The sequence below is a fragment of the Trichoplax adhaerens genome, genomic scaffold, assembly GCF_000150275.1.
Source record: "Trichoplax adhaerens TRIADscaffold_5 genomic scaffold, whole genome shotgun sequence".
In the NCBI taxonomy this organism is placed as follows: Eukaryota; Metazoa; Placozoa; class Uniplacotomia; order Trichoplacea; family Trichoplacidae; genus Trichoplax; species Trichoplax adhaerens.
The window spans coordinates 6225211-6238555 of record NW_002060947.1 but is presented as its reverse complement, the minus strand read 5'-3'; the positions used below and the strand labels follow the sequence as shown (position 1 = coordinate 6238555).

Genomic DNA, 13345 nt, shown 5'->3' with positions numbered 1-13345 from the left:
TAGAGTCAGTACCAATATCTTTGTGATGAACAGAAAATTCTGTCAACGTTTTAAAATATTTAGGATGGCTGGCCCTCAATTGCTCAACAGCCTTTAAATCCATCCGTAAATTGGCTCTCGCCTCCTTCATTAGCTGCTGTTATACAATGGAGCATGAATATCTATTTCATACAAATCAATAAATAGCTAGTTAACGCTAGCAAGATACAAGTTAGTCGATATACCTATCAGTAATTAATCAATAACTAAGCTATAAGTCGATTTACAAGTTAGGAAGCTGATATTAATTCCTTTTCTAATTAAGAGTATAGTCACTTAGTAGTTCAATTCTTAATTAGTTATTACATGATTTTTACGTGATTTTATCTTGAAAGCGTAAATAAAATATCAGTCATTATGACGCCATCACATATACAGAGTACGATGTCAGATCAATTCTGCAAAGGCACTAAATAATGCCTGTATGCGAATATCAATAATTTTTTTTCTAACATAGGCGTGGAATGTGATATCGCTTAGGTCAAGTTTCGCTATTACTTGATTTAAACACAAATACCTTTAAATTTTCGTGTATTTTCTACTGTACCCACTCTAATAAATCTTGCTCAAATCTGTCTCTTACAGATAAGTTTATTGATTCAAGAATAATTCTAGCGTAATATTGATAAAGAATGTAGAGAAACTAATATTCACATTCGTATTATCAAGGCAGGCAAAAAGTAAGAATTCTTTATAAATTATGGTTACCCCAGGAATGTTGTCGTAATAGGTATAATCAGTATGCAATGCTAGCCCCCCGCTTCTATAGGCAAGAGTTGTTGCTTGGTCACCTTTACTTTGGTTATGAAAGGTGTATCTAAAGATTAGAATGATACGGTTTAGTAATTTATTAAATACATACGTATTACGTATTACGTATAAGTAGGTAGCTATATTATGAACTACGAAAATGTGTTGAGCATTAAAATGAAAAATAGCATGCTATTTGTAACACAGCAAATGCGAATTTTATAATAATACAGCGTATAGAAGTAAACAGAATCTTCTTTTGTCAATTTTATACTATATAGATAACGCTAGTTGTATTCATTCCTACCCATAAACCGTTTCGCGAAGATGACCTATTTTTGCTGCAACTTTCTCTACTTGACCGACTCTTTTAGGTAAGCCGACTATTAACGCAATACCCCTTTCCATTACACATCGTAGCCATCCATACAATTCTGATTTATCATTTAAGATCCGATCAAAATCGAATTGCGGTATGTCGTGTTGTATTTCGCTACCCCATAACTGTCTTTTAATTGGATGTACATCCTTTTCGTCATCCCCAGTAAATCGATGAGCTTTTAACCAATCTAATTCAAACACACTAGACGTATGCTCGCCGTCGTTTATCCATTCTAGATGTAATTTATCCTTATTCTCGTTCATACAAGCTGTCTTTACTGTTGCATTAGCGTAGTTATGATAGATAGGATTCGAGATGATACGTTGTTGCGCTTGAGGATCGAAACAAGACGGACATCGACAATTATCGCGAAGATAAACATGAGGATAATCTGTAATTTTACCATCATCCCACTTTACCGATACTAGCTTATCTTGAACTCGATTTTCGACTTGTATAGAATAATATAATTTAGACGATAACCAATATGGGCGTCGAAGTACGATTGAAGAGGAATATTTAACCGCACGTCGAGACAGCAGACTGTTAATTACTGAGAAAGAGACCATGATAATTACTTACGTTAATCTTTGATATCGAAGTGCGAGTACTCGATACAACTATTAATCTTGTAATAAACGAAGAGTTAGAATGTTGACGAGACTAACTGATAGCGAAAAGTAAAATATAGAAGAACGACTTTTACTTGACGTCCGTGTTTTTAATGATTTACAGAAAAAGTGGGATTGTAATGGTTGTCATGAATTATGTTGCTTATCCACAAAGTAAATTATTGTTTGTAAAGACTATAGCTACAATACATAATTAGATGCAACGTGATTCGTAAACAATATAATTAAGTATCACAATTATAAACATAATATATTGTATATGCTTAATTAAAGCAGTTGGCATAGTACAGATATGCGTTCATACTAGCTGACCATACACACTTAGCCGAGCATTGTCGCCAATATATTATGTGATGTATTTCTACATGGGTACCCAACTGAATCGGGCTCTGTTATCGCTATTCTTACTTTTATTAACTAATACGTTTGCTTATATATATTTTATTAATATTAGTAGTTATATTAGATTACGGATTTTCTATAGGGTGCAAATACTCACTATTCATATTATTTCTAGTAATTTCAATTAATAAAAATAGTAATGTGCTTTGAAAAGGAAATAGTAACATAAAGCAAAGCGCTATGTGATTTACTGTAGAGTAAGTCTGCTGCACTTAATAGAGTATCTGTAGATGATGGCTGCTATGATGAAACGGTGTATTTGTTCTAATAGGGATTTACACTGTATTAATAACTCAATTTTTGAACTGGCTGGTTGTGAAACTTAGGAATTATAAATCCATTCACTATATCGAATACATTAAGTAGAGTAAAATGTCTGACCACATCATAATATTATGGTAAGTACTATAGGTCTCATTTTTAAAGATTTTCTTCCTACTAGAACACGCCAATACTGTAGCCATTCGAGTGGTGTTACTGTAAATAATAGACATTATTCGTTAATCGTCACCGTTTATAAATTATCGTTTACTTATTGAAAAAAATCAGCAACGGTAACTATCGAAAGCTAAGATGTTAAGCGAAGTATAATCAACAACAAAATCACTGTAGTGATTTCAGCTAATCAATGCAGTTATGTATCAAGTTAAGAACTCATGCACTACAATCACTGACAAAGAAATTAGAATTTCGTTTTACCACAAGTAATGCGGAGTAAGCAAGACAAACATTACGCTCTTGTAAAGAAAATTAATTCAGAGTTAATGTATACAGAAAAATTTTATTCACTCTACATATGAAAATTCATGATGATAGATACTTGAGAATCGACGGAATTGATTATGTTACGCATTCAATTCATTAAAAGTTAATTAACTTGAACAATCAGTTATCTTGATTTACGTACTTTAGCCCATAAACTATATAGTATAGACAAACTATCGTAGTAATTTAGTAACCAAATATATGTTGTTAATATCTAACTTCAGAATGATAAGCTATAAGATAGAAATCGAAATGACTGACATCTCTTCCTGTATCGCCATATTGAATAGGATATTTTGTGATATTTAGAATGACTGGTTCTTAATTGTTCAGCAGTCTTAAACCCGTTGGTTTATTAACTTACACTTTTTTCTTTGGCTGCCCTTATACAATGTTGCAAAACCATCTAATTTATAAAGTCCATGATAGTATCGACTCAGGCGTGATACTACAAAAATTAATTCTAGTTAATAGTGGCATTTTGATAAACAGGAAGACCTTAGCACTAATGTTAAAGGTAATTGATAATATCTCACTAGTAAAATTTGCAATAATACTAGGGTATCTTACAGTGCATGTAGTGTCAGTACGTTATACAAAGACACGGGAATCTAAATATTTCTACCACTATATGAAAGACCTGTAGTATAGAAGGATTAACTACAACCTCTCGATTTTCACATGCAATGATACATTTAGATTTCAAATCTATTTAAATTTTCATTAAATGTCTTATTTGCTATGGTAAGTTTACACCATTTAAGGATTGTATATTTGCGGAAGTAGTTTAACTAATAAATATGGCGTTGAAATTATTGTTTAAATCAGTGCCTAAAGATTACTTAACTGGGTATTCAAGTTTTACTATAACAATTTATTGTTTCGTAAATATACAATATACTAAGATCAAAAACGACTCTAGTAAACAGCTCTGATAACATATGAAATCCTAATTGTATCAATGTGTATAATAACGTCGATTATATCTTATTCTGTTCTACTGCTGTAACTCACAATAAAGTTAGACTAAATGAGTAAAGAAAAAGTCTGCTTTATTAGAGTTTAGATATTGTAGGCTCGCGCAAGCTAGTCTAAAACAAGAAAATAATACAACACACGAATCTAATTCTAAGCTCTAACTAACTTTCTAGCCAAGAAATATCTCCCATATATATATGTTATATATATACTCAATATTTACATCGATATTACTAGTTGAAGAAACATGATAGTAATTACTAATAGCAATGTGTTGGTACCCTAGAATGTTAATTCAATATTTATATCGATATTACTAGTTGAAGGAACATGATAATAATTATTAATAGCTATGTGTTAGTAGCCTAGAATGTTAACATAATATCACTAGATTATAATACACTAGATCAGTACGCATAGCTAATCCTCTACTTTTGTAGGCTATAGTTGTAACATTGTCACTTTTAGTATCACTTAAAACGATATACTATAAACGCAATGAGTACTGTGTCGGTTAATCAATTAATACGCATACTTACTTATGTTTAAGTACCAGTATACCGCTATTGTTAATTGAATATTTAGACTTGATATTTTACTTTCAGGACAATCGTAAATCTATCATTATTCACTTTGAACTAGCAATACTAATTAATTAATCGCAAATGATATTATTCTAGCGTTATTTACCTGAAAAACGTCATAAAAATATTGCAATCCGTTTTGAAAATCTCGCTAGTTGACTGACATCCTCTGACATAATTCACCCCCATCGACACAATTCTGAGTTATCAATTAATGTAATGTTTTGATAAAATCAAATTATGGCATATTGTTTAGCATCTCAAGACTACAGCTATTTCGTTATGGGATTGACTTCAAGATCATTTTTATTGGAGACTGATCGATGAGCCTTTAAGCAATCTAATTAAAAGTTACTAGTTGTATATTTGCCATCATTTACCTATTCTAGGAATAATTCACTCTTTTTTCATCTACTCGGTCTGTCTTCATTGTTGCTTTAGCATAACCATGATCCACATTATTAGAGATAGAACAATGTCGAATTTGAGGATCGAAATAAGATTGATAACGAAATTATCGCGAAGTTAGATATGTGATAATTTGTAGTTTTGCCGTCGTTCCGTGTTGCAAATCAATTTATCTCGAGCTCGATTTTTGACTTGTATGTAATAACATACGTAACTTAGGAGATAGCCCGTATGGGTGTCGAATTAAGTTGGGAGAGAAACGTCTGACGGCATATCTCAGCCTGAGACAGTAAAGTATTGATTGTTGTAAGAGAGAATATAGCGATTTTTAAGATAATATCAAATTACGGATATTATATTATGTTTTGATTATCTTATCAGTCTTACGACCAACGAAAAGTTGGAAAGTTTTATTAGAAAATTTGAAATAAAAACATTAAAAGAAGTTATAGCATTCGCTTTGCTTGCAATAGTGTCAGAAAACCCAGAATTAATATGAATTATGTTGTAAACGTTTTTAAATATACAGCTACCTACAAATTTATAACTTGGATAACATAATTTTCAATTAAATCAGCTAAAAGCTTATCTATCCATCGCTTGTGCTGACATTGAATTCAATCCAATTACAAAACACTTATGGGGTAGCGAAATGAAAACAATTTATTACAATTTTATTTTAATAAAGCATTAATTAAATAATAATTCATAATTACATCACCGGACACACCATAGGATAAATGTGCACAGCATAGATAACTTATCTATCATTAATACCTTCCTTGCTAATTGAGATAGTCAGTAACTCAGCGTAGAAAGCAAGCAGCACTTCTTTATTAAAATTCAGCAGCTGATGACAAATTCAATTGGCACTAAATGTAATTTTGACGTCAGTGCTAATTGGGATGCGTATTCAGGGTTTAAATTAGATATAGAAGGTTAATTGAGCACAGAATGAAACTAAATTATAAACTCGTTTTAAATAAGATATTGTCGAATAAAGGCGTACAGTGTTCTTAATTTTACTATTGGTATTTCATGTAATAGACAGATGGGTATCATTATTTGGCTTTATTTAATGACTTGTAATTGCGATTTAATGACATTTAATAGTTGCTGAGAAATAGTGATCTTCCAATATTTTTTCTACATTGTCATGTACGATGTAACAATTGTGAAATTGTTGAAGAGTAGTCCAGATTAGAACAATAATTTGATGAACAATATCGGCATGGCATGGTAAAAGTTTTACCCAAGTAAGCCATGTTACTGACTTGAAAAATAAATGTAGTGTTTAGATTATACAAATGTTATCATGGTCGATGATCCGACGGCTTATTCTTATTTATACGTAAACACGTTATAGCAAAAGTAATCACAGTTACTTATACTAAATGCTTTTTACGAAGTAACTTTTTCGAAATAATGATATGTAAAAGAACTAGCGGCGTATAGCAACTGATCATAGATAGATATAATCATACAGCATGGTAATAGAGGGTGCTTGCGATTCGTAACAATATTACATTCATTTTGAATTTATTTTCTATATGACTATTACAAAGTTTTAAAGTTTCAAAATTTCTTCAATTAGTAGGTTTAATTACTTAATTAGATTAATACATTTTGCACACAATTTTTAATAATATTCTAAGCTCTACATTAGAGGTTAATAAATCTCCGCATCAAATTCTTAACACACGCAGTATTTATGCTACTTATTCACCAAATAAAGTTTATGGATATAAATAATGTCATAGATATAATAAAAGTGTACCAGAACTTCCAACTTTCGGTATGCGCATGTTAGAATTTACTGATACTTAATTGTTAATACGCGAAATAAGGATATCATGTTATAGTCTTGTTACAACTTCCAAATTTTGTAACAAGTACTAGATCTGTACTCAGCAAGGAGACCCAGTAATTAAGTTGAAAAACTAGCTTTATTGTTAAATTAAAGAGTTTATGTACTTTCTTTATTGTGTACCATAACTACATCTATATACGCATGACGTGATAACATCGTGATATTTAACCATATATAGAAAGAAGGTAACATACTAATTATGTAACTATTACAGAATGTGACAAGCCTTCTTACAGATTGGCCAAATTCTAATCTATCATGCCATTCTTAAATAATTATTAAGTCAATTTTTCTTTCTATAATTTTCTGGTTAATGCCGCAGCGATAATTGTCTAATTCTTAGGTATCCGACGTATTAATTGTATACTAAATAAAAGAAGCCCTTAATTAAAGTATAGAAATCGTTTCGATTCATTTTTAGATTAGAATTAACTACGAACTTAGCATAGGAGCATTATGTAATTAATCGATCCAGTTTATATAATTTATTAATCATGAATTATCATCAAAGTCAGTCGTATATTACCAAATCGTATAGAAGTATTCAACAAACCTGACATGGTGAACGAACGATAGAAAAAAGTAGACATTGCTTACTGACATCGAAATTACTATTAATTAGTAAATTTATTTTCAAATATCATTTGCTATTATAACAAAAATGCGTTACATACTTCGATAGAAAAATCTGGTAAATCTAGTAGCATTAATAAATATACGTATATAACTTAGAAATTATACCAATCGTTTAACTATTGGTGTTGGCAAATAACGGATGCCGTTGAGCTGATTAGCGTCTTTAGTAGTGGAAATTTAACGTATGCATCAAGTTAAACCAGATAAAAATTTTAATAAAAATCTACTTCTGATCTATAAAATATACTTGATTACCCCAGAGTATGAAAGTTTTAGATGCAAATGAAATCAGACATAATCTTACACTTTTAAATTAAAATCCATATAGAGTTATTGTTTCCCAAGCAACACACTATTCTAGCTATTAAAACTAACAAACTAAATGTTAGGAGTTCTATAATCTATGTTAAGTTCTTTCTCTAGTACTCTCATACAAGATATTGCTCCATCCCAATCAACGTGTCCACCTTCAACATGTCTAAAATTATCTGGAGACACAACAAAAGCCGTTCTACCATGCAAAACACGAAAATTATCGACAGAAATCAAGGTTCCAGGTTGCAGCTTAAATTGTATAATATTAGCCGGACTGTAAGCATATCTTAAAAATTGCGTCATAGCATTATAAAAGTCTGTCAATTTATAATGAGGCACATCTATTCTTGAAGTTCGTGTATGATCGCCATAGTAAATTTGTTTAAGATTTCCATTTTCATTTAATCTATATGTTTACATAGATTTATAAGGTTACTGTTGTGAAGTATTATTGATTGTTTTAGAGAACCGAAGCAGAATAGATCAGCTTTGTAATACTATTAGCTGACTAAATCTGATTTAAGAGTGAAACATACTTTGTGATATATCAAATAGCTTCAGTTTTAAACCGTTACTAAAAGATCTTAATTTTAAACTTGTAAATTATTTATCTAATAGATTCGATAATTACCATCTTTACTTATATCGTAGTTATTGTTACATATTGCAATTACCGAATAATTGGATGTTCAGCCGTTAGACTAAATTCATAAGAGTCAGTGCCAGTATCTTCGTGCTCAACAGGAGTTTCCGCTAATATTTTAAAATATTGAGGATGACTGGCCCTCAATTGCTCAGCAGCTTTAAATCCGTCCGTAAATTGGCTCTCGCCTCCTTGCTTAGCTGCTGTTACACAATGCAGCATGAATATCTAATTCATACAATCAATAAAAAGCTAGTTAATGCCAGTGAGATATAAGTAAATTAATCAATTATCTTCAGATAATCTATAACTAAGTTAGGTGTCGATTCAGAAGTTACAAAACTGATTTTAACTCTTTTCATTAATTATGAGTACAGTCACGTAGTAATTCAATTCTAAAATAGTAACCACATGATTTTATCTTGCAAGTATAAATAAAATATTAGTCTTTATGACATCGCCTTATACATAGAATTCGATATTCGATCAAAGCTACAAGGGCACAAAGTAATACGCTGTATGCGGATATGAATACATTTTTTTCTAGCATAGGCAACGAAATATTCTCGTTAATGTAAGTTAATTAACATTACCGTAACGTGGACAATAGCTGAAATATTAACTTTAAAGTAGCAGTTTTTAAAGTTGTATTTTAACTACTATGGATAGCAAATATGTCTTACTCATAGAGCGTTGTAGCTACTAATACGCTAAATCTCTATCGTCTGTAAAACTAGCGAGAAATACGATATCGCTTAAGCTACGTTACTATATGTAAATACTATAAAATAATTCTCAAGAATATTTGATTTATTAAGTACAATTACATCTAGATTTTCGCATACTCTCTGTTTTTAGCGCTTTTTTAAATCATGCTAAAATCTGTCTCTAGCAGATATACTATAGTTATAAATTAAAAAATAGCTCTATCTTGGAAGCATATACTGTATAGTAAGAAAATCCAGCTATGAATTTTCTTCTAATGTATGACTTTGTACAGATATACGTATGTTTCCGTTCATTTGAACGAGTAATTTACTAGTATCGATATGGAATGTAAAGAAATTGCCATCGTATCTGTATTTCAATTATCAAGGCAGATACAAGGTAAGAATTTTTCATAATTTATAATTACCCCAGGAATGTTGTTGTAATAGGGAAAATCAGTATGCAATGCCAGACCCCCGCTCTTGTAGGTAACAGTTGTTACATGATCACCTTTACTTTGGCTATGGAAAGTAGGTCTAAAGATCAGAATGATACGGTTTAGTAATTGATCAAATGCTATATAATGCGCATATACAGATGACTATATTATGAACTACGAACATATGCTGAGCATTAAAGTGAAAAAATAGCGTGTTATCTGTAACACAGTAAATATAAACTTTATAATAACACAGCGTATAGAAGTGTACGGAATCTTCTCTCAGCCATTTTTATACTACCGTATATTGATAACGCTGATTTATTTATTCTTACCCATAAATCGTCTCGCGAAGATGACCTATTTTTGCTGCAACTTTCCCTACTTGACCGACTCTTTTAGGTAAGCCGACTATTAGCGCAATACCCCTTTCCATTACACATCGTAGCCATCCATACAATTCTGATTTATCATTTAAGACCCGATCGAAATCAAATTGCGGTATGTCGTGTTGTATTTCGCTACCCCATAACTGTCTTTTAATTGGATGTACATCCTTTTCGTCATCCCCAGTAAATCGATGAGCTTTTAACCAATCTAATTCAAACACACTAGACGTATGCTCGCCGTCGTTTATCCATTCTAGATGTAATTTATCCTTATTCTCGTTCATACAAGCTGTCTTTACTGTTGCATTAGCGTAGTTATGATAGATAGGATTCGAGATGATACGTTGTTGCGCTTGAGGATCGAAACAAGACGGACATCGACAATTATCGCGAAGATAAACATGAGGATAATCTGTAATTTTACCATCATCCCACTTTACCGATACTAGCTTATCTTGAACTCGATTTTCGACTTGTATAGAATAATATAATTTAGACGATAACCAATATGGGCGTCGAAGTACGATTGAAGAGGAATATTTAACCGCACGTCGAGACAGCAGACTGTTAATTACTGAGAAAGAGACCATGATAATTACTTACGTTAATCTTTGATATCGAAGTGTGAGTACTCAATACAACTATTAATCTTGTAATAAACGAAGAGTTAGAATGTTGACGAGACTAACTGATAGCGAAAAGTAAAATATAGAAGAACGACTTTTACTTGACATCCGTGTTTTTAATAATTTACAGAAAAAGTGGGATTGTAATGATTGTCATGAATTATGTTGCTTATCCACAAAGTAAATTATTGTTTGTAAAGACTATAGCTACAATACATAATTAGATGCAATATGATTCATAAACAATATAATTTAGTAACTTTATTGTCCACACAATATATTCTGTATGCTTAATTAAAGTAGTTGGGGTACTACGGATATGGATTCGTATATAGCTGACCTTACACACTTAGCCGTGCTTTACCGCCAATAAATGATAAGTTGTATTCCTATGAGGATACCGGTACACAGCTGAGTCGGACTCTGTTCTCGCTATTCTTACTTTTGTTACCGAATGCATTTGCTTATAAATTTCGTTATATAATTATTAGCAGTAGCAATATTAGAATATAGATTTTCAGTACGGTGCAAGTACCCACTGTCCATATCAATTTTATTAATTTCAGATAATTACAATAGTGATAAGCTTTAAAAAGGTAATTGTAACATAAAGTAAAGCGTGATGTGACTTCCTGTAGAGTATTCCACTGCACTTAATAGAGTAATTGTAGGTGATGGCTGCCATGATGAAACAGTGTACAGTATTTTGTGTGATGCATTGACGATCGCATCCTTATTTGACCGCTCGAATGCCATGTTGCAGAACCATCTAATTTATAAAGTCCATAATAGTATTGATCAGGCATTATTCTACTATAATCGATTACAGTTAACAGTGGCATGTGATAAACTGGAAGATCTTAATGTTAATGTTAAAATTAATTGATCATATCCCTGGTAAAATCTTGCAATAACACTTTAGTATCTTACAGTACACGCAGTACCAGTACGTTATACGAGGATGTAGGAATCTAAATAGCTCCATCACTGTATGAAAAAACTTTATTATAAGTAGATTTACTACAACCCCTTGATTTTAGCATACAATGGTATAGTTAGATTTTAAAATCTACTTTAAATCTTGATTAAGTAACTTATTTACTGTGTTAAAATTACATTACTTAAGAATTACATATCTACAGGAGTGAAGTATTTTAATTAAATAATAAATATGGCGTAGAAATTATTGTTTGAATCGGTGCTCAAATATTATTCAATTAGTTCCGTATTAGTTAAACGAAAATGATAGCAATTATTAATATAATTTGTTATTATTCTGGAAAGTTAGCGTAATACACCTGATCATTATGCATAGCTAGTTCTCTACTTTTGTAGGCAATAGTTGTAACATCGTCGCCTTTGGTATGCACTTAAAATGATGAGCTATAAACGTAATGGATAAATTAGGTAGTTAATAATACCTTTGATTTGGAGATCGAAAATTGCGTGTATTCGTAGATTTAAAATTTATCCATGAGTTGCTATACATATCGCCGTATTTAGCGGTTAAATGGATATTTTAGGCGTAATTTTACTTTCAGAAGAATTGTAACTCTATCATCATTTACTATAGACTAATAATACTACTTAATTAATCACGAATGGTCATATTTAGCTTGACTTATTCATAACATGTCTTGCGAAGATATGCTATCCAATCTGCAAATCTCGCAAGTTGCATGGATTTATTAATGCTTACTCAACACACTATTCTGGTCATTAAAACTGATAAACTAAATGTTAGGAGTTTTATAATTTACTTTATGTCAAGCTGCTTCTCCAATACTCTCATGTAAGATGTTGCTGCATACTAATCAATATGCACACTTTCTGAATGCCTGAAATTATCTGGAGACACATCAAAAGCTGTCCTATCATGCAAGACACGAAAATTATCGATAGAAATCAAGATTCCAGGTTGCGTCTTAAACTGTATGATAATCTATGTCTTTATGTAGATTCATAGTAGAACATTAATACAGTGCAACCTTTTGTCGCAACCACGTTTGTGATACTGAATCTTCTCTATTAAAACTACATAAACCTTTTACTAAGTACGGTTAAGCCCTCACACTAAATCAGCGATTCCTAGAATTATTTTTCCGTCAAGGATCACTAACTTCGTGAGGTTAGAAACTACGCTTCTGTGGTCGATCCTGGCTTAACCGTTTACACCAGTAAATGAGACAAAGAATTTTACTAAGATAACCAACTATTAATACAGTTTATTCTATATCTCTCCATATACATGACATTATCTAAGGCTTTATATACTTTCTCAGATATTTGTTATTTACTCTGAACCTCACACAGGAGATTTCTCAACTATGATTTATTACCCTACTAACAAACACCGCAACACAATCCACTGCCATATAAACATCTCAATTTCTAATAAATGAAAATAGTTAATTAATTAATCTAACTCAGTATGGTGAATGATGCCGTGACACCTTTACACGTGTTACATCACTTTTAAATTTTTCTATTGTAATCATATCCTATAAATTTATAAAATATTTTTCTGATAATTTCAGTTAGCCAAAGCGGAATAACTCAACATTGTAATACTATTGGTTGATACATTTGATTTAATAATAAAAGTATATATTGCAATATTTCGAATAGCTTAAGTTTTTAAATTGTATTCATGCTCTAATACTAATAATAATAATAATAAGATAATAATAAGATCGTAATTTTAAACTTGCAACTTATTCTTCAAATAGATTCAATAACTTGGTTACTTATCTCGTAATTCATTATTAGGCAATGCAAT

General features: G+C 31.2%; 2 protein-coding genes across 2 annotated transcripts in view; both read right to left on the bottom strand.

Annotated features, from left to right (window-relative positions):
• The window catches only part of TRIADDRAFT_25731 (uncharacterized protein), a gene marked incomplete at both ends in the record, with an annotated part of 7022 nt that extends 5282 nt beyond the window's left edge, over positions 1 to 1740 (bottom strand). The window contains one exon of the mRNA XM_002112541.1: positions 1450 to 1740. Coding sequence (XP_002112577.1) covers positions 1450 to 1740 — 291 coding nt within the window. The remainder of the gene's footprint in view (positions 1 to 1449) is intronic.
• Positions 1741 to 7824: 6084 nt separating this feature from the next.
• Positions 7825 to 13345, bottom strand: part of TRIADDRAFT_26039 (uncharacterized protein) — a gene marked incomplete at both ends in the record, with an annotated part of 6450 nt that continues 929 nt past the window's right edge. The window contains 3 exons of the mRNA XM_002112540.1: positions 7825 to 8167; positions 8436 to 8632; positions 9540 to 9648. Coding sequence (XP_002112576.1) covers positions 7825 to 8167; positions 8436 to 8632; positions 9540 to 9648 — 649 coding nt within the window. The remainder of the gene's footprint in view (positions 8168 to 8435; positions 8633 to 9539; positions 9649 to 13345) is intronic.